The sequence below is a fragment of the Scyliorhinus canicula genome, chromosome 8 (assembly GCF_902713615.1).
Source record: "Scyliorhinus canicula chromosome 8, sScyCan1.1, whole genome shotgun sequence".
In the NCBI taxonomy this organism is placed as follows: Eukaryota; Metazoa; Chordata; class Chondrichthyes; order Carcharhiniformes; family Scyliorhinidae; genus Scyliorhinus; species Scyliorhinus canicula.
In genome coordinates, this window is record NC_052153.1 from 185,406,508 (window position 1) to 185,427,330 (window position 20,823).

The 20,823-nt window shown below is 47.4% G+C and overlaps 2 protein-coding genes across 15 annotated transcripts in view; both read left to right on the top strand.

The window, feature by feature from the left end:
* Window positions 1-6,505, top strand: part of nek1 (NIMA-related kinase 1) — a 211,131-nt gene extending 204,626 nt beyond the window's left edge. For 7 of the 9 annotated variants that reach the window (XM_038805820.1, XM_038805815.1, XM_038805821.1 and 4 more), the window contains 2 exons: window positions 2,004-2,035; window positions 5,894-6,505. In XM_038805820.1, coding sequence (XP_038661748.1) covers window positions 2,004-2,035; window positions 5,894-5,962 — 101 coding nt within the window. In that variant the 3' untranslated portion in view covers window positions 5,963-6,505. The remainder of the gene's footprint in view (window positions 1-2,003; window positions 2,036-5,893) is intronic. The other 2 variants (XM_038805825.1, XM_038805824.1) reach the window with 2 other exon arrangements.
* Window positions 6,506-17,562: 11,057 nt separating this feature from the next.
* Window positions 17,563-20,823, top strand: part of sh3rf1 (SH3 domain containing ring finger 1) — a 202,360-nt gene continuing 199,099 nt past the window's right edge. For 3 of the 6 annotated variants that reach the window (XM_038805836.1, XM_038805841.1, XM_038805840.1), the window contains exon 1: window positions 17,563-17,625. The gene's annotated coding sequence lies outside the window, so the exon portion shown is untranslated. Of the gene's footprint in view, window positions 17,646-19,766; window positions 19,786-19,851; window positions 19,870-20,823 lie in introns of those variants that run through there. The other 3 variants (XM_038805837.1, XM_038805839.1, XM_038805838.1) reach the window with 3 other exon arrangements.

The window sequence follows — 20,823 nt, forward strand, 5'->3', positions numbered from 1 at the left end:
AAACCTACTCATCCTCGTTCCAGTCATGTGGGCCCTGTGCAGCACCTTGAACCGTATGAGGCTAAGCCTCGCACAGGAAGAGGAGGAATTCACTCTTTCCAGGGCATCCGCCCACGTCCCCATCTTAATCTCCACACCCAGCTCCTCCTCCCATTTACCCTTCAGCTCCTCCACCGAGGCCTCATCCACCTCCTGCATGACGTGGTACACGTCCGGGATCCTCCCCTCTCCAACCCACACCCCCGAGAGCACCCTGTCCCGTAGCCCACATGGGGGAAGCAGAGGGAACCCCTCTACCTGCCGCCTGGCAAATGCCCTAACCTGCATGTACCTAAACATGTTTCCCGGGTGGAGCCCAAACTTCCCCGCTAACTCACCCAGGCTCGCGAACCTCCCACCCACAAACAGGTCTCTCAACCTATCCTAATACCTACCCAGAAACCTGCCATCAATGCTCCCTGGAACAAACCGGTGGTTCCCCCGTATCGGGGACTTCATCGAGCCCCCCACCTCCCCCCTATGCCGTCTCCATTGCCCCCACATTTTGAGGGTAGCCGCCACCACCGGGCTCATGGTATACCTCGTTGGAGGGAGCGGCAACGGCGCCGTTACCAGCGCCTCCAGGCTCGTGTCCACGCAGGACGCCACCTCCATCCTCTTCCATCCTGCCCCGTCCATTACCCACTTACGCACCATCGCTGCGTTGGCAGCCCAGTAGTACCCACAGAGGTTGGGCAACGCCAGGCCCCCCCCCCCCCCCCCCCCCCTCCCTGCCCCGCTCCAGAAACACCCTTCTCACCCTCGGAGTCTCATGCGCCCATACAAATCCCGTAATACTCCTATTGACCCTCCTGAAAAAGGCCTTCGGGATAAGGATGGGGAGGCACTGGAACAGGAACAAAAACCTTGGGAGCACCGTCATCTTGACGGACTGCACCCTGCTTGCCAGCGACAGCGGCAACATGTCCCATCTTTTGAACTCCTCCTCCATTTGCTCCACCAGCCTAGTAAGGTTAAGCTTTTGAAGGGCCCCCCAGCTCCTAGCCACCTGGACTCCCAGGTATCGAAAGCTCCTCCCCGCCCTTTTCAGCGGGAGCCTGCCAATCCCGGGAGCCTACCAATCATAGAATTCCCTCCTTAAGCCCCACTGCCGCTTAATCTTTCTCTCTCCTCCTTTCTGATGCTCCTTAAAACCAACCTCTTTGAACAAGCCCTAGGTCATCTGCCCTAACATAATTTTATGTGGCTTTGTGCCTAATTGTCTTTGATAACACACCTACCAGTGAAGTGCTTTCAAGTTTTTTACTGTTTAAAGCTGCTACAAAATTTATGTCCTAAATTGTCTGTTTGTACTGGTATATTGCGTTTGGGATTTTTATTCACAGATACACACGCCACTTGACCTTCCTCATTCGACGTTCTCTGATTTAAAAAAAAACTAACTTAATGGAAATCATTTCTCCTCTTTTCCCCCACTACCATTGTAGATATCTGTCCATCCCTGGTTTGTTTACAGTTCTACTGTACACCAATTATGTTGGGAATGTTCTTCCTCCACCAAAACAAAATGCCTGACCTCTGCCTTGTGCAACTATCGATGAAATTGGTCTCTAGGCAACTGAGACTTCTCTTTGAAATGTTCAAAATAAGTAAAGCAACCTCCCATTGTTAGATTGTCTGCAAATTTCAGTCCTTGCACTCCTCATACTTTACCTTCTAAGTGTTTGTTTTGCTGCCTTCAGACCCTGGCCATTCCAAAGTAGCATCCATAGAGACTGAAAGGAGCCTCTCCATGATTGTTTTCTGTGCACTGTCTAATTGTGGTTGATTAATGGATTCTTCTGTCTATCTTATGAAACAAAACCACAATCGTAACTCGTGTTTCAATCAATGGCTTCCTGTAAAAGTATCTCCGCCACCCCATCACTTTTTTGAATCAGCATGCTAAGTAATTTCTCCCCAGACTGGGAAGCCTGAAGTCTCTTTTCTTTTTCCTCTAAAAGCTGCTGTTTTGCTGCCCCAGAAGGTTTTTAAGGTGAGGGAAACCAGTGAAATTGTCCCATTCCTATTGTCTCGTATCAGTGTATCTGCCGTACCTTCGATATAGAGAGGGAGATGAGCCTAGCTTTCCAAATCTAGCCATCATTTCTTTATGTTTAAATCAAGCATGTTACTTCGAGGTTGTAGGAGGTGAGATTTATTTTTTCCTTTTTTGTTAAAGATTGAACATCTATTGACTGGTAAGAATGTGGAGCTAGGGCAGCATGGTGGCGCACTGAGTTAGCCCTGCAGCCTCACGGCACCGAGGTCCCAAGTTCGATCCTGGCTCTGGGTCACTGTCTGCGTGGAGTTTGAACATTCTCCCGTGTTTGCGTGGGTTTGGCCCCCACAACCCAAAGATGTGCAGGTTAGGTGGATTGGCCACGCTAAATTGCCCCTTAATTGGAAAAAATGAATTGGGTACTCTGAATTTATTTTTTAAAAGAATGTGGAGCTAGCTATCAAATGGAGCGATTGAGGTCAATAGTATGAATGAATTTAAGAGCTTAAATTTATTTAACTCTTTTTGATGGGATGTGGACGATGCTTGCCAGCATTTGATTCCTAGCTCAAATGCCCTTGGGCGTATTAGGTCATTTCAGAGGGAGTTGAGAGTCGGCCACATTACTGTGGGTCTGGGATCACGTGTAGACCATACCATTAAAGGACATTAGTGAACCAGATAGTGTTTCATGATCATCGATGATGGTTTCATAGATCTCCATTTGAGACCTTTATATTCCAGATTTTATTAATCAAATTTAAATTCCACCAGCAGCCGTGAACCCTAGAATCATAGAATTTACAGTGCAGAAGGAGGCAATTTGGCCCAACGGGTCTGCACCGGCCCTTGGAAGGAGCACCTTACTTTAGCCCCACACTTCCAACCTATGCCCATAACCCAGTAATCCCACCTAACCTTTTTGGACACTTAAGGGGCAAGTGAGCATGGCCAATCAGCCTTGCCTGCACATCTTTGGATTGTGGGAGGCACCCGGTGGAAACCCACGCAGTCACTGGGAGAACTTGCAGACTCAACACAGACAGTGACCCAAGCCGGGAATCGAACCGGAGACCCTGGAGTCATGAAGCAACTGTGTAACCACTGCTACCGTGCAGGGGGATTTAAACCCGTGTCTGGAGAGCATTAACGTTGGTCTCTGGATTTCTCAGTGCAGACTACTACATTACCGCTACACCACTGTCTCTGCCAATGGCAGTACCTGGCAAGGAAATAAGTATAAAAATATGCTGATGGGATGGGAGTATGCTCATGTCGATGCTGGTATAGACCATTTTGGCTAAATTATTTGATAGCTGTTACTGGTATGTCATTCTATCAATCACAAAGAGGATAAATGATCTTGCAGTTATATCCCTTAGTTTTGGACTCTTTCAACACACTCGCCAATGGTGTCTCTGCCTTCTTACTTCCATTGCTCTTTCAAGCATCCCCTCAAATCTGCTTCCTCCGCTCTTAGTCCATCTTCCCTTATCAGAAAATGCTGGAAATACTCAAGTTATGGTATCATCTGTCAAGTGAAACAGAGTTCACGTTTCAGTCCTGTTTCTTTCAAAAGAACTGGGAAAAGTGCCCATTTTGGTTTCTTACATGTTTCAGTTTTGCTCTTTTCTTTGCTTGCTGTCAGCAACACACCAGCTCCAGGCACATCTTTTGATCTTTTGTTTCTTTTCTTGCTCTTTGTCACCATTCTCTTTGGCCCCGGAAGACTAACGCTTCTGTCACTTGATCTCTTCTGTCTTCCAACCTGTCACAGACCTTCCTTTTGCCCTTTTCCCACCCATCCCTTGCTCAAAACCTATTATATTTCGACCGTTCCCAGTTCTGATGAAAGGTCACAGGCCTGAAACATTAACTCTGTTTCTCTCTCCACAGATGCTGCCATGACCTGCTGAGTGTTTCCAGCATTTTCTGCTTTTCGATCAGATTTCCAGCATCCACTCATTATCACAAAGCTCTAGCAAGTAAAGGGCAATTACATTAATGGAATTAGACATTGGGAAGCATGTTTCTTAATGAGACATTTTGGTGTCTGTTGAAGATTAGCATTTTAATGGGGAACATTGTATGCAGTTGGTTTGTAATACTGAACTGATTCAGCCAAAAATAGTTCAAAGAACGCTGTAGGATAGTGAGACCACAAAAATTTATTCTGCAATTGGCATATTTAGTGACTAAAAAGCAATATTATTGGAGCCAAAATAAGCATCTGCTAAAGATTGAGCTTCGTCAGCGTAAATTTATTGGAAGTACGATCACATCAAACATGCTGCTCTGCTGCTTTATCCCATTTCAGAGGGATGTACAGGAGATCATTTACAATGTGAGGGACAAGCTGGTTAAAGTGAAGGTGAGGAATATTATTTGGGATTAGTTTCAAAAACAAATTAAATTCGTGCCACTCCATGTAGACATTATTGGATAGTTAAAATTAAGATGTTACATAATTTCCAATGTTTTACTAATACTACCCCCAACAAAAAAGTACTTGTATTAGCATAGTGCTATTTATAGCTAATGAAGTCGTATTTGAAAGTGTAGATACTGTTGTAGGAAATGTGGCAGCCAATTTGCACACGGTGAGGTCCCACACACAGCAATGTGATAATGAGCAGATGATCAGATTAATTGATGCTGGTTGAGAGATGAATGGTGTGCATTAACAATAAGTTACATTTCCAGGGCACTCATTATGTGCAGACGCATCTTGGAAAGCTTCTCAAGTCCATGGACAGCAAGTGGATTCTGAATAGGGTGATGGAAGGAAGGGGTAAATGCACAATGAAAGGGAAAGGTCTTTTGCAGAGTCTTGGAAGAAGGAAGGTAATGAGCCAAAACTATTGATGGTCGGAGTGTCAGGCTAGGGGAAGGCTGAATGATGGAGCGTGTTGCAGGGGCGCCTGCGAACATTGGAATGGAGGATTTGTCAAGAGACACAAGGTCGGTGGAGAAGACCATGGAGGCCGGGGGGTGAGTGGGTGTGGGGGGGGGGGGGGGTGGCATGTCTGCCTGCACACTCTAGACATTTCCAGTACTAATCGTTGCAAGAAGCCATGTGGAAGAGAGTGAGCTTGCAGGCTGGGTATAAGAATCAAGATGCCAATCAGACATTATATAAGTTTAGAGCGACAGACTGGCTCCAGATCTGAATAGAGTAGCTGCAGTAATCCTGTTTAGCTTGATTTGTGATGACCTTCCTGATTTTTGTATTATTAGTTGGGAAGCAAGGGTGTAAATGCCTCTTTACTAGTTGTTTTGATGCCTGTAATGATCTGGATCAGGTGTTGAGGTTAAGCTGTATTACTTTAATTACTGCTTAAAATGCAAGATGTTGTTACAATACATATCCGTGCTATTATGGACTACATTTTTGCATCAACTTAATCTTTTAAATTAAAGTTGATATGTAGCGATGGCGCTGCATAAATCATAGGATGAGGTAACTTATAATTAGAGGATGCATATCCTTGGAGAATTACAATGCAGTTCTTTCAACAAAAGATTTTTCAGCTAACAAAAGTTGTAGCGATTGTATGATTGTACGATTGTACTTTTGGGGGCAGCATGGTGGCGCAGTGGTTAGCACTGCTGCCTCACGGCACCGGGGACTCGGGTTCGATCCCGCGTCAATGTCCGTGTGGAGTTTGCACGTTCTCCCCGTGTCTGCATGGGTTTCACCCCCACAACACAAAAAGATGTGCAGGGTAGGTGAATTGGTCATGCTAAATTGCCCTTTAATTGGGGAAAAAAAGAATTGGGTACTCTTAAATTTATTTTTTTTAAAAACATTTTGCTTCAAAAGTCATTTTTACCATATTCTTTATTTTTCAGACAATGACGAATAAAATCAGTCACTCAGGATATGTCTACGTTACAGAATTTATTTTATATATGAGGTGAAAGCCGTCTTTTGATGGTGGAACTCTTGGCCACTAGTCGTATGGATGCAAGTTCAGCCACTCCACTCGGAAGTTACAGTGCAGCATATATGAGTCTGCATGGTATGCGGCACAAGAAAGTGGCTTGATTTTTGTCTTTTCTCCCCCAGGATTATATTCTGTGTTGCCTTTATTTTTTGGAAAGTTTCTGAAGTGTATTTATGGGTCTAGCTGCTGACGAAAGGTATGCATATTTAACAGAATTCGCCGACCAAAGTACTCCCCTGGAAGCCCGACCATCAAGTGTCACAATGTTGAAATTGAATGGATTATGAAATCTATTATATTTCTAACCGGATATTTTCACTTGCACGAGGGCTGGTGGGTGACCTGTTGTGCAGGACTCTTTTCCACTGACCCCAAGCTGCAGAACACTAACCTGCGAGTAGACTTTTAAGTTGCAATGTAGGTGCAATTTCTTGTACAGTACTTCAAAGTACAAAGTTCATACAAATGTATTATATCTTTCTAATAATTAGAAATAAAGAATCTTTTATACATTAAACATTTTGCACATTTTTTTAAACCTGAATTCCATTTCCATATTGTCTGGCATGTATTGCATGACTTGTGTTTCACCGTCTATAACAAACAAAGATTGCATTTTGCATTCAATACCGATAATGACTATTAAAGATTTACTTCCAGAGCTCTCTTGATGACTTAGGTTTGTGGATGACAATCTACTGAGCTGGTGCAGGTCAGATATGGCCCTGGTTTAATCAATGTTTGGTTAGCTGATCTCCGTGCCGATAGCACGGTTGACCTTAATGACCTAATGAAGGAGGGAAGAAAACATAGTGAAAGTTTCTACTTGTGACCACTATTCAAGCACACTTAGAGAATGTGTGTCTGTGGAGGCCTGCCATGACCCATACCCCAGCTGGAGTATTCTATTTGGAAGGGAAGAAAAGTATGAAAGCCAATATCCAGCGTGGCAAATGCTTATAATTATCTCTCTCAATTCATTATTGTTAAATACAACCATAGTGCAATACATCCAGCAAATAACTCCCGAGATCGTCTTCGACAGCTGCTCAGATAAAAAAAACTTGCATTTATGTTGCTTTCACAATCTCCTGAAGTCCCAAACCACTTAACAGCCAATTAACTACTTTCAGTATGGTCACTGTATGACTGCCGACAGCCAATTTCTGCACTGCAAACTCCCACAAGAACAATGGCTGATGTCAATCGTGGCTCACATTGGTAGTAATTGCCTCGAGTCAGAAGGTTATGGGCCCATTCCAGAGACTTCAGTGCTCGAGTGCAACACTGGGAGTACTGCACTGCCAGAGGTGTTGTCATTCAAGGCCCTATCTGTTTCCTCAGGTGGACATAAAAGATCCATGGCACTTGGTTGCAAGTTAGGTATTAGTTGAGGGATAAATGTGGCTCTTAACACAGTGGGAAAGTCCCTTACTCTTCAAATGTTACAGTAAGCAGCCTTACAACACCAGGTTAAATGGTGGCCGCCAGGTTCAAATGTTGCCATGGGATCAGTTACATCCATTTGAGAGGGCAGACAGTGCCTTGGTTTATGCCACATCCAAGAGACGGCACCGTACCACATCACGGTGCTGTACTGGAGTGAGCCTAGATTATGTGCTCAAGATCCTGGAGAGGGATAAACCCACAACCTTCTGACCACGCATGGGTCTGGTTTAGCACACTGGGCTAATTAGCTGGCTTTCAAAGCTGACCAAGGCAGGTCAGCAGCACGGTTCAATTCCCGTACCAACCTCACCGAACAGGTGCCAGAGTGTGGCGACTAGGGGCTTTTCACAGTAACTTCATTGAAGCCTACTCGTGACAAGCGATTTTCATTTTTCATTTCATTTCATTTCATTTTCATGCTGCCCACTGATTCATAGCCGCATTACAGCTTGGTATGGCAACTGTGTGGCACAAGATCGCAAGAAACTACAGTGTGTGGTGATCTCATCCCAACGCATCACACAACCTTGCCATTGATTCTGTCTGCACCTCCCGCTGCCTCAGGAAGGCAGACAGCAATACTTACCTGGCAGGGGCGCAACCATGATCAAGAAGGAAGGCAGACAGCATTGTCAGAGAAACCTCCCATCCAGGCTTTGCCCTCTTCCAGATCCATCCGAAGATTCAGAAGTCTGAAGACCCGCTCATCCAGACATAGGAACATCTTCTTCCCCACAACTACGAGACTCTCCCTCGGACTGATCTGTTCCCTGTAAGAATACTATTCACAATGTCCTTTGCTGTTCTTGCTCATGTATTTGCTTTGTTTGGCCCTTGTTCTGCGCTGTAACCAATCACTATTTGTCGATGTACTATTTGTCAATCTCCTTTTGGATTTTTTTTTCCATACTGTGTATGGTCCCTTAGCCGCAGGAAAATACTTTTCACGGTACTTCGGTACATGTGACAATAAATCAATCAATAGCTGATGTTTTTTTTTCCTCGCATGTCTTCCTTGCAGGGAGTGTATTTGGTGAGTGCAAGTTTTGGGCTCAGCTGTGATGTTTCATGGTCACGTAATCTGCAGAGTTACCATTTGCCTTAAATAATGGCTCCTTGGTGAGGTATCTGAAGCCTCTGGCATGTGTGGTACTGGACTTCAGGGGGAATCGTGAAGGGAAAGAGTCAAGTGGAGAGGAGGATAAACCCTAGGACAGAAGTTCAGGTTAATGTGAACAACTGAAGTTCAAACATCACAAGGCACTTTGTTATCAAAAAGAGCCTCATAAGGAGATAGTCAAACACGTGACCAAAAGCTTGGTCAGAGAGCCAGGTTTTAAGGATTGTCTTAAATGAAAGAGAAGTTTAAGGATATACTACATTGCTGGTATACAGACAATTGTACATGATAAACAAGTTCAGTGAAACCATATCTGTCTTTCCGAGCAGGTGTAGCAATAGAACGAGCACCTCGTGCCTCAAGGAAATTTTGGTCAGTCCCAGAATAGATGTAGAATTGTTGTTTTTATGCCCATCAACGAATGAATCTCTCCTTGGCTTGCTCGAGGTGAATCTCATTCATTTTAAAGTGGATAATCTGGTTTTGGGTGCAACACTTAAAACTCTTGAACATGATGTATATTCAACAAATTAATCTCAACCCCTAGGCATGACACTCACATTGTTACTCTCTGTAGCTCAAGGCATAGTTTTTAATAAGCATTGTAGTCTCGCAATTCCTGACCTTGCTTTAAGTGGCCTCTGATATTTACAATTCCCCTCCTCTTTCTTTCCCCCCCCAAAAAAAAAGACACTCGCTCTTCTCAACCTAACAAAATATCAGGACTCCAGGAAAAAGATAACTGCTCACACAGTAAAGCCGCAGTGCTGCCAATGAAAAGAATCACGATTAGATGTGGCAACAGAACAGCAGGTAGGGAACTACTGTTCCTAATAGAACCAAAGAGACCTGATCACCTGAGGTGTGTTTGAGTGACTGTGTAACATATGCAGACTGGCCCACACAACCTGTCTTTCGAATTCTGCCTGTTTAAATTGGGCTGAGAGACTTTGCGTGACGTCCAGCGACTGGAATCTGCATTTGCTGCGTTTTGTGTTCACTGTTCCATAAAAGTCCGACAGGCAGTGAAAATATGGGTTTCTGAATGATGGTGAGTAGCGTGCTCTGATACAGAGTTAAATAGTCCACCCATTCATAGCTAAAAATTAAACGGTCCAGTCCTGTAACCTTTTGGAGCTGTGTATAAGCACTTTTTAAGTTGTATTAACTTAATAATCTTGACATAATGAATTTGTTTTTTTAAGTGCAGTGGTTGTCATGTAGGATAATCTAACTTAGCCATAGTCTACGAGGAATGATCGACATCTGTCTTCATTGGAGACTATTGATTATATATAGCCTGAAAGGGCACTATTCAAGCATCGGACAAGGTAGGGAGACCATTCTGCATCACAATCTAGCCAACTGAGCTAACTGACCCAAAAAATAAATGAAACCATTCTAAACTGAAGGTGAGCAGAATAGTGAGTCATGTGAGCAGGGAATTTAGTAATACAGGAATGAATATGTTTCGGGCACAGTGCCTTTATTTTACTTTTTGCAGTATCTGTCTTGTCAAAGTACAAGAACAAGAATTGAGAAATAGGTGAACAAAAATATTATTACAGTTTCTCTAATTGCCAGATTTTTTTTCCTTTGATATCCGAAATAAGACCATTTTAATTAGTCCTAATTTTAATACTATGCTAAGATTTTTGTTATTTGCATAATTTTAGTATTTTCATTTTGAAAAAAATTACTGGAAGCAAATGATAAATCTTAAATTGACTGATAATAGACCATTTATACACAAGATATCCAGACTTTTTTATTTTCTGTTTAATGCGGCCGTGTCTCAGAATAGTGTCCTTGACCCTTGCTGTATCGAGCGAGTGCGACATGTCTGTCGGGAAAGGCATTGAATCGAACCCATATGCCTTCAAATGGGACCTTTTTCATCTAAGATGCACCTCCATGTGTTACCAGGGTTTAAACTCCTCCAGCTGCTTTATCCTGTCCATCCACAAGCTGAGTTTGTGGAAGACTTTACATCTATATAGCAATTTCACATCTTGGACGTCCCTAAATGCTTTGCAGCCAATCCGGGTGCTCCGGTTTGATCCCATGAGTCCTGAAAGACATGCTGTTAGGTGAATTGGACATTCTGAATTCTCCCTCAGTGTACCCGAACAGGCGTCGGAATGTGGGGACTAGGGGATTTTCACAGTAACTTCATTGCAGTGTTAATGTAAGACTACTTGTGACACTAATAAAGATTATAAGATTATTATTGTGTGGTCATAATCCTCATTGACATGAGAATTTCAACGGTTCACTAACCTCTGAGTGAAAGACAATCTCTCCTTCTCTGACCTAAAGTCTCTTATCCTGAGACCGACCTGGATTAAAGATTCGCAAGCGAGGAGAGACACCCTTTGTGTATCTGCAATTTAGACCATAAGACGTAGGAGCTTAGAAGTGGAACTTTCAGCCCTACTTGTCACAATTCATAAAACATTATTATTACAAGAATTACATTTGAATTTTCGTCACTGTTGCTATTTTGAGGTGTAGCAGCCTATTATTTAACTCTAATATCCCAGTTATACTGTTATTGTTGAGGTTTTGGCTGTGGGATGCAAATTGTCACATTGTTTTAATGCAGTGTTCTTCAAACTTTTTTTCCGGGGACCCATTTTAGCCAACCGGCCGACCTTCACGACCCACGCCAGCCGACCTGAGCGGCCCACCATTTACTCTTACCTTGTGTGCTGCTGATAAAAATGGAGGAAATGGTTTTGGGTCCCTTTGGCCCTCGTATACGCTCCTCTAATGGAACCTGTTGGATGAAGGTGAAGCCTTCCGGTGTTGGAAAGTATGGAGTCTCCATCTGTCCAAAATTCTGCATTTTCTTCCTGTACAATTTTATCAAATAAAACCCCCCCTGAACTTGTAAAAAAAAATGAACAAAATAAATGAAAAAATAAAAATTAGATGAATAAAATAAATGAATAACCCAACTTGTAAAACAAAAAGCTGCGACCGTTTTTTAAAAATAGCGGCGGCACTGTGCATGTGTGCCGATTATTTTTTTTTACATGTTCACGGACAGTTTAAAGGCCGCTTGCAGCCGGCGTCATGAAAAGCCGGCCGCTGCACGGGGATTTGCGCGATCGGGAGTGCCGCGAAGGAAAGCTCCGCGACCCCCCCCGACACCCGCCCACGGGTTGCGCCCCCGAATTTGAAGAACACTTTTAATGGATGACATTCCAGTTTATACACAATCTTCAGATCCAGTCATTGGGTCAGCCATGGCTCCAATTTGGAAATAAGACCAATCAGCCCATAATTTGGCCACCTTCCTCAACTGCCCATCATTTTTTCACAACCGCGTGAAATCTCCACGTATTTTTCAGCCAATTAAGTACTTAAGTGTCCACTTGTAGGAAACATGGCTGTCAATATGTGTACAGCAAGACCCCAAAAACATCAATGTGACAGTGACCAGATAATCTATGGGTAACTCATTCCCATTTTTCAAAATAGTGCCTTGGGATCTTTTACGTATATCTGAGAGAGAAAACGTGACCTTGGTTTAATGTCTCAACCAGAGAGATACTATTACCAACAACAGGGGGAAGGCTGTGGCATAGTGGTATTATCACTGGACTAGTAATCCAGAGACCCAAGGTAATGCTCTGGAGTCCCTGGTTCAAATCCCACCAGGGCAAATGATGAAATTTGAATTCACTAAGAATCTGGAATTAAAAGTCTAATGATGACCATGAAACCATTGTTGATTATCATAAAACATATCTGGTTCACTAATGTACTGCAGGGAGGGAAATATGCTGTCCTTACCCATATGGTTGACTCTTAAATGCCCTTGAAGATTTGCATTGAATGCTGACCCAACCAGCGATGCCCACATTCCCAAAGGAATTTTTTTTAAAAACACGTATTTTCTATTTTTGCCATCATAGGATGTTGGGACGTCATACCTGGCACAAAGGAAGATGGTTATGATTGTTGGAGATCAGTCACCTATGTTCCAGAACATCACTGCAGGAGTTCCTGAAGATAGTGTCCTCGACCCAATCACCCTCGGCTGCTTCATCAATGACCTTCCATCATAAGGTCAAATCCAGTTTCCTCCCACAAGTCCTGAAAGACATGCTTGTTAGGTGAATTGGACATTCTGAATTCTCCCTCAGTGTACCCAAACAGGCACCGGAATGTGGCGACTAGGGGATTTTCACAGTAACTTAATTGCCCCCCCCCAATCGCCACTAGAAAGAAAACAGGTGGTCAAGATTTCACTTTTGCTGTAATAAACAATCTCCATTAATTGTGCAGGGCAAATTTCAATTTAAATAGTTGATACAACAAACATAAGCCTCACATAATTTGAAACACTCATTAGTTCCCATACAAATTTAGTGCCATCTCATTTGAACACTCATCCCAGGTCAGGATTGTCCAATTCGTTAGTCACTCTTTACATGCGGCTAATTGTATTTCTGTTTAAATAAATAATGAGTCATCGACCCTCATTGGCCACATGTAATTTCACAGTATTTCCAACTCTGCTTCTACTATGTAAGAAGCGGTGGTGTCCTGGTACTGGCACTGGACCAGCTACCCAGAGACCAGGGGTAATAGTTTGGGAACCTGATTCGAATACCACCATGGTAACTGGTGAAATTTACATCCAATAAAAATCTGGAATTAAAGGTCTTGTGGTGACCATTGTCGATTGTTGTTAAAAACCCCTCTGGTTTTCTTTTCGGGAAGAACTGCTTCCCTTACCTGGTCCAGCTTACATGTGACTCCAGCCCCAGGCACATTTGGTTGACCCTTAAATGTCCTCCGAAAGGGCAGTTCAAGGGGTTATTGGGGATGGGCAATAAATGCTGGCCCAGGCAACATTTAATGAATAAAAAAACACTTCCCACTCAATCGTTATGGTTCTTGAGCCACATTCCCCAGCAATCCTAATCAATACAATGTCCGCAGTCACCACTCGGGTCATGTGCTAATGGCACAGAAACCCCAGAGGTTCCCTTCAATTGTTTTAAATAGTCTGGTGAGCTTTTCCCAACACTGGGACAGCAGCAATGGCTTTTGTCCAATCCAAAATCTCTTGCCCCTCCTGTCTTCTGCTCTTTCCAACAGTGTAGCAAACACAATAACAGTATCTGCTCTATTCCCAGAAATCTGCTTCAACATCAGGATCTACTCGAAGACTGCCAAACAGAAAACACAGGCTAACCCGATCCCACTGCAATTAGCTTACTATTTACCCGTTGCTCCTTGGGTCACATGGACATTTATTGGAACCCAATGATGTCATACGATCAGGAAATCGATTAGCCCTCGGTCAGCTTCAGTCTTAATAGGGGCGTCACACAAAAAAAATACATGCCTCCCAAAACTTGGACCATTACATCTCTCAGCCTTCACCCAGAAGAACAGCCCCAACTTCTCTAATCTACCCATGTAACAGAAATCTGCTATCCCTGAAACCATTTTAATTAATCTTTACTTCACCCTCTAGAATGCCTAAGATCTTGAAAAGCTGTCCCACTTCGCCCAGAACAGAGACTGTGAACTGTATTTAAAGGGGGAGCAAATTTATAATTCATCTGTGGATAAAATATATTTTAAAAAATAAATTTAGAGTACCCAATTCATTTTTTCCAATTAAGGGGCAATTTAGCATGTTCAATCCACCTACCCTGCACATCTTTCGGTTGTGGGGGCGAAACCCACGCAAACACGGGGAGAATGTGCAAAGTCCACATGGACAGTGATCCAGAGCCGGGATCGATCCTGGAACCTCGGCGCCGTGAGATTGCAGTGCTACCACTGCACCACCGTGCTGCCCGTGGATAAAATATTTTGAGTAGTACGTCAGTGAAACGGTCACTTGAAGCAGTGTTGTCTGATACATTAGCCACTAGTTACATATGGGTACCTGTATTTCTGTGGGAATAAATAATGAGTCATAGACACACATTAGCTGCATAATCAAAACTCATTTACATGGTGTGTGCATGTGAGCTTTAACCCTTATGGCTGTTTGTTGGTCCAATAGTAAGATGAAAAGCAGTGGTTGCATTTTTTTGATCATTAGTTTCTAACAAACATGTTAAAAGATAACTAACAAACTAGAATACAGACAATGACTAGTGATTGAATTCAGTAAATTCTCCTGGAGCTACTTCTTATGCAACTGCCCTCTTGTACGACTTACTACCAACTGCCAAATTGCTCCACATGGTGGATCTCTATCACCACCTGCTGGTTGGAGGTCATACGGATAACTGAACACATTGATACATAACTATATGCATTGATGTGCACATTCATATCACCACACCGTCCTTTGAATGAGATGTCAACCGAGGCCCCACCTATCTTCACAGGTGGACATGAAAGACCCTATGGCACACTTTCGAAGAAGAACTGAGGAGTTATCCTCCGTGGCATAGCTGGTATTTATCCCTCAATTAACATTCACTGAAACAGATTAACTGGTCATTATTGAATTGCTGTTTGTGGGAGTTTACTCTATGCGACATGGCTACCATGCCCCACATTGCAAAATTGATGACACTTCAAAAGTACTTAATTGGCTGTATAGTGGTTTGGGATGTCCTGAGGTTGTGACAGCCAGGGCGAAATTCTCCCCTGCGGGGCGGGGGGTCCCAGCGTAGTGGAGTGGCGCCAACCACTCCGGCGTCAGGCCTCCCCAAAGGTGCGCAGGGGCTAGGCCCGCGCCGGAGTGGCTCCCGATCCGCCGACTGGCGGCAAAACTGGCGGCAACGGCCTTTGGTGCTACGGTGTTGGGGCTGGCCGAAAGGCCTTCACCGGTCGGCGTGAGTCCACGCATGCGCCGGAACGTCAGCGACCGCTGACGCCACCACCGGCGCATGCGTGGTGGAGGGGGTCCCTTCTGCCTCCACCATGGTGGAGGCCGTGGCGGCGGCGGAAGAAAAAGAGTGCTCCCATGGCACTGGCCCGCCGGCCGATCTGTGGGCCCCGATCGCGGGCCAGGCCACCATGGGGGTACCCCCCGGGGTACGATCGCCCTGCACCCCCCCCCCAGGACCCCGGGGGCCCGCTCGCGCCGCCAATCCCACCAGCGGGAGAGGCCTGACAGCGGCGGGACTTCGGCCCATTGTGGGCCGGAGAATCGCCGCCGGGGGCACGCGATCGGCGGGGTGCGATTCCCGCTCCTGGCGATTCCCGGGTGGCAGAGAATTCCAGCCACGGCGGGGGCGGGATTTACGCCGGTCCCGGGCGAATCCCCAACCCTGCGGGGGGTCGGAGAATTCCCCCCCCCCTCTCCCCCAATGTGTAAATACAAGTCTTTCTGTTTGTTGTCTGTGAATCTATGTAAGGGACTTTGTAATAAATTAGTGTGTTATCATAATCACGCCTAGGGTTGGTCAGCAATATCTATTTGTCAACAACACCTTAAGGGAGATGGTGGAAGCAGATTGTGCTGATTCATTCACATGCAATTGGTCATCAATATCAGATGTTTGAAAAATGTCACAATTGTATGGTTTTCGGGTCAGCAAAGAGAACCTCAGACTCCTTTGTTGCAGTTTTTATTCAGCTTCTCGTAGGATCTTGGTGTGCATTTATTTTTCAGAGTGATTAAATCCATTAGTTCTCGCTGATCAGAACTGTCGACAACAGAGAAGTGTTAGCAATGCACAAAAGCCAAAACTAGGATTTCCCAACTCCCTTCGACAAATCGACAATATATTCGATACAGTACAACATCCGCTAATCCGAGCACTAGTAGTCATCAGCAATACAGCGTTCAGTTGCTTTGAAGAGCATTTCTCAAGGCTGTGCACAATGGATTGGTCAGACCACATTTAGAATATTGATTTCAGTTCTGGGCAATTTGCCATATGCAAAAAAAAACTTGCTTCAGAAATGGGCAGCAAGGTTGATCTCAAGTGTGAAAGGATGAGCTGCGATACAAAATTAAGGAACTTTACAGCGTTGGAAAATATGACTAAAAGGAGACATCAGTGCATACAAACCATTGGATGCAGCACACCCAATGCAGCACACGAGGGTCTTTTCACAATAACGTCACCGAAGCCTACTTATGACAGTAAGCAATTATTATTATGTTACCCTCATAATAATAATCTTTATTATTGTCACAAGTAGGCTTACATTAACACTGCAATGAAGTTCCCGTAACAGCCTCCCCAACAGGCACCGGAATGTGGTGACTAGGGGCTTTTCACAGTAACTTCATTTGAAGCCTACTCGTGACAATAAGGGATTTTCATTCATTTTCATTTCAAGTTACTGTGAAAATCCACCTAGTCGCCACATTCCATCGCCTGTTCGGGTACACTGAGGGAGAATTCAGAATGTCCAATTCACCTAACCACACGTCTTTCGGGACTTGTGGGAAGAAACCGGAGCCCCCAGAGGAAACCCACACAGACACGGTGAGAAGGTGGTGGTGGGCCGCCTTGTTGAGCCGCTACAGTCCATGTAGTGTACGTACACCCAATGTGCTGTGAGTGAGGTTGACCCAATTGGACATTTGCCCAACGTTAGTTTATATGCCTGAAGCAATTTGTATTTGTCTGACATTGCAGCAAAATTGAGAAGCTGTCATTTATAAATTGGTCTGTGATTTTCTAAATGATATAACCCATGCCGACTGGTGAGGCAGATATAAGGTGACTTTGAACTATTGCTATAAACTTTTGACTGTGGGGGGTGTAGGGGTGGGGTTGGGGGGGTGAAGGGTGGGTGTAGGAGGGGGTGGGGTGTAGGAGTGCTGGGGTGGGGTAGGTGTAGGGGTGGTAGGTGTAGGTGGGGGGTGTAGGGTTGGAAGTGGGGGTGTGGGGTTTAGGAGTGCTGGGGTGGGGGTGGAGGGAGTTGTAGGGGTGGAGGTTGGGGGTGTAGGGGTGGAGGTGGGAATGGACATACAGCAACAACAACAAGGTGTTATACCAACAACTGAAGCCCCGCCCACAGTGTGCGCAGGCGCGGACTCTGGCCGCCGCGCCTGCGCACACCGCTCACAGGGCGGCCTGGCAACGGCAGCAGCTCCGGAGGATCGGGAGGCGGCTGAGAGGGTGAGGCTGAGGGAGTGAGGGTGAGGGGCTGAGGGAGTGTGAGTGAGGGGCTGAGGCGGTGAGGGGCTGAGGGAGTGAGAGGGGGAGAGGGAGGGGAGGGGACGTTGACCTGGACAGGGTTTTATTTCCCGGCCGGGGGGCGATAGATTCTCACCCGAGGGAAGCGATCCCCCTCCCCCTGCCTCCTCTCCTTCTGCCTCCGATCCCTCTGCCCCACTCTCCCATGATCCCAACTCCCCCTGCCCTGATCCCCCTCTCCCCCTGCCCTGATCCCCCTCTACCCCTGCCCTGATCCCCCTCTCCCCCTGCCCTGATCCCCCTCTCCCCCTGCCCTGATCCCCCTCTCCCCCTGCCCTGATCCCCCTCTCCCCCTGCCCTGATCCCCTTCTCCCCCTGCCCTGATCACCCACTGCCCTGATCCCCTCTCCCCCTGCCCTGATCCCCCTCTCCCCCTGCCCTGATCCCCCTCTCCCCCTGCCCTGATCCCCCTCTCCTCCCTGCCTTGATCTCCCTCTCTCCTGATCCCCCTCTCCCCCTGCCCTGATCCCCTTCTCCCCCTGCCCTGATCCCCGTCTCCCCCTCTTCCCTGCCCTGATCCCCCTCTGCACTGATCCCCCTCTCCCCCTGCCCTGACCCCCCTCTCCCCTGCCCTGACCCCCCTCTCCCCCTGCTCTGATCCCACTCTCCTGCCCTGATCCCCCTCTCCCCCTGCCCTGATCCCCGTCTCCCCCTGCCCTGATCCCCCACTCCCCCTGCCCTGATCCCCCTCTACCCCTGCCCTGATCCCCCTCTCCCCCTGCCCTGATCCCCCTCTCCCCTGCCCTGATCCCCCTCTCCCCTGCCCTGATCCCCCTCTCCCCTGCCCTGATCCCCCTCTGCCCTGACCCCCCTCTCCCCCTGCCCTGACCCCCCTCTCCCCCTGCCCTGACCCCCCTCTCCCCCTGCCCTGACCCCCCTCTCCCCCTGCCCTGACCCCCCTCTCCCCCTGCCCTGACCCCCCCCTCCCCCTGCCCTGACCCCCCTCTCCCCCTGCCCTGACCCCCCTCTCCCCCTGCCCTGACCCCCCTCTCCCCCTGCCCTGCCCCCCCTCTCCCCCTGCCCTGCCCCCCCTCTCCCCCTGCCCTGCCCCCCCTCTCCCCCTGCCCCCCCTCTCCCCCTGCCCTGACCCCCCTCTCCCCCTGCCCTGACCCCTCTCTCCCCCTGCCCTGACCCCCCTCTCCCCCTGCCCTGACCCCCCTCTCCCCCTGCCCTGACCCCCCTCTCCCCCTGCCCTGACCCCCCTCTCCCCCTGCCCTGACCCCCTCTCCCCCTGCCCTGACCCCCCTCTCCCCCTGCCCTGACCCCCCTCTCCCCCTGCCCTGACCCCCCTCTCCCCCTGCCCTGACCCCCCTCTCCCCCTGCCCTGACCCCCCTCTCCCCCTGCCCTGATCCCCCTCTCCCCCTGCTCTGACCCCCCTCTCCCCCTGCTCTGACCCCCCTCTCCCCCTGCTCTGATCCCACTCTCCCGCCCTGATCCCCCTCTCCCCCGCCCTGATCCCCCTCTCCCCCCCTGATGCCCCTCTCCCCCTGCCCTGATCCCCTTCTCCCCCTGCCCTGATCCTCTTCTCCCCCTGCCCTGATCCCCCTCTCCCCCTGCCCTGATCCCCCACTCCCCCTGCCCTGATCCCCCTCTCCCCCTGCCCTGATCCCCCTCTCCCCCTGCCCTGATCACCTTTTTTCCGTCTCACCTGCCCCACTCTAATATCTCGTCCCCTCCTCTCCACCACAGTCCCTCCTGGCCCCCACCCTCAGTCTCCCCCCCTCCTCCCCCCCCCCCCCCCCCCCCCCCGCCGCCTCTAATCCAGTAGTTGAGCGTGGTCTGCCTTTGGTAAACTGTTAGTTGGCGACGTGTGCTTGTTAAAATCCCGCTCTGCCCGCACCGTTAATATTGAGCGAGATACAACTCCCTGTGACAAAGGAGTTGGAATGGGACACGGTCCATTCTGCCAGAGACCCCCAGAGTGTCAGCTCCAGGGCTCTGCTGAAAGATTGACAGACCCAGGCAGGAAAAAGCAGAGGGAAGCTCAATCGCGCTTTCCCCATGATTAGCAGGCACGTCAGTGTCAAGCTTTTAAATTATAGTTTTGTTCAGAATTTACATGCCATGGATCGTTTTAATCCGTGAGTTTTAACAATATTCAGGATAAGATCTTTGCTCTCCCCAACTCCCTTAAAATGCAGTTCGCCCAAATGACAGTCCAAAGTGTAAGTAAATTCTGGGTCGTGGATGCCATGTAACCAACGACTTGCAAAACCCATATGGCCGTTCCCCACAGGCACCTCACCCAGCCCAGGGAGAATGAATGGGGACCTGGTTCCCTCAGCCAGCCACCTTGGGCTGTTCCACACTAAGATCACCAAACAATGAGCGGGGGAGAGTTGCTGGACTCTAGCCTGACGATCTGCCCGCTCACTGGGGCTGCAATCCCTGCTCACCAGAGTTTCTGAAACTGCCTGAAAAATCCAGCTGCTGGAGCCAGCTCTGCGGGCGGGGGTTATTTTCCCAGAAACTGGAGAGTTTGTGGAGGTTACCCTGGCGTCACTGCTGTGCAGCGCTGCGGTCGAAGAATAGCTTGATTGGACCCTTTTTTTGCGTGTGTTGGAAACGGTGGGTGGGTTGGGGTTGGATAGACTCTCTGGGAATGTTTGGAATACCCGTGGTATTAATCAGCCACACGCATTCCCATCGCCTCCCCTCGGGCAAATAGCTGCTGCTGCCGCATAGGCGAGTGTGTAGTTCGATCAGCTGATTCATGGAGTCAAGTTAGAGCTGGTCGAGGGGAGGGGTCTGCCTCCTCGAACCATACGGCACAGAATGAGGCTATTCGGCCCGTCACGCTTCTTCCTTCCCTCAAAGATAAACTTACGTTGCACCCTCCCATAACTGAGCAATTTTATTTTTTGATACAGATCCTTTGTTTAGTTTGGACAAAGACATGGAAATGTTGAATTACGGCAAAATATTTAAACCATTTTGCTAGTATGACTATATTATTGCTAGGTTTATTCCGATGTAGATGTAGTCGATCTAAAAAAAAATCAAATGATGCAGTAAATGGGGAGAGTAATCCTTATGACCGCCAATCACCTCCAAAGATGTGCAGGTTAGGTGGATTGGCCATACTAAATTGCCCTCAGTGTCCAAAAAGGTTAGATGGG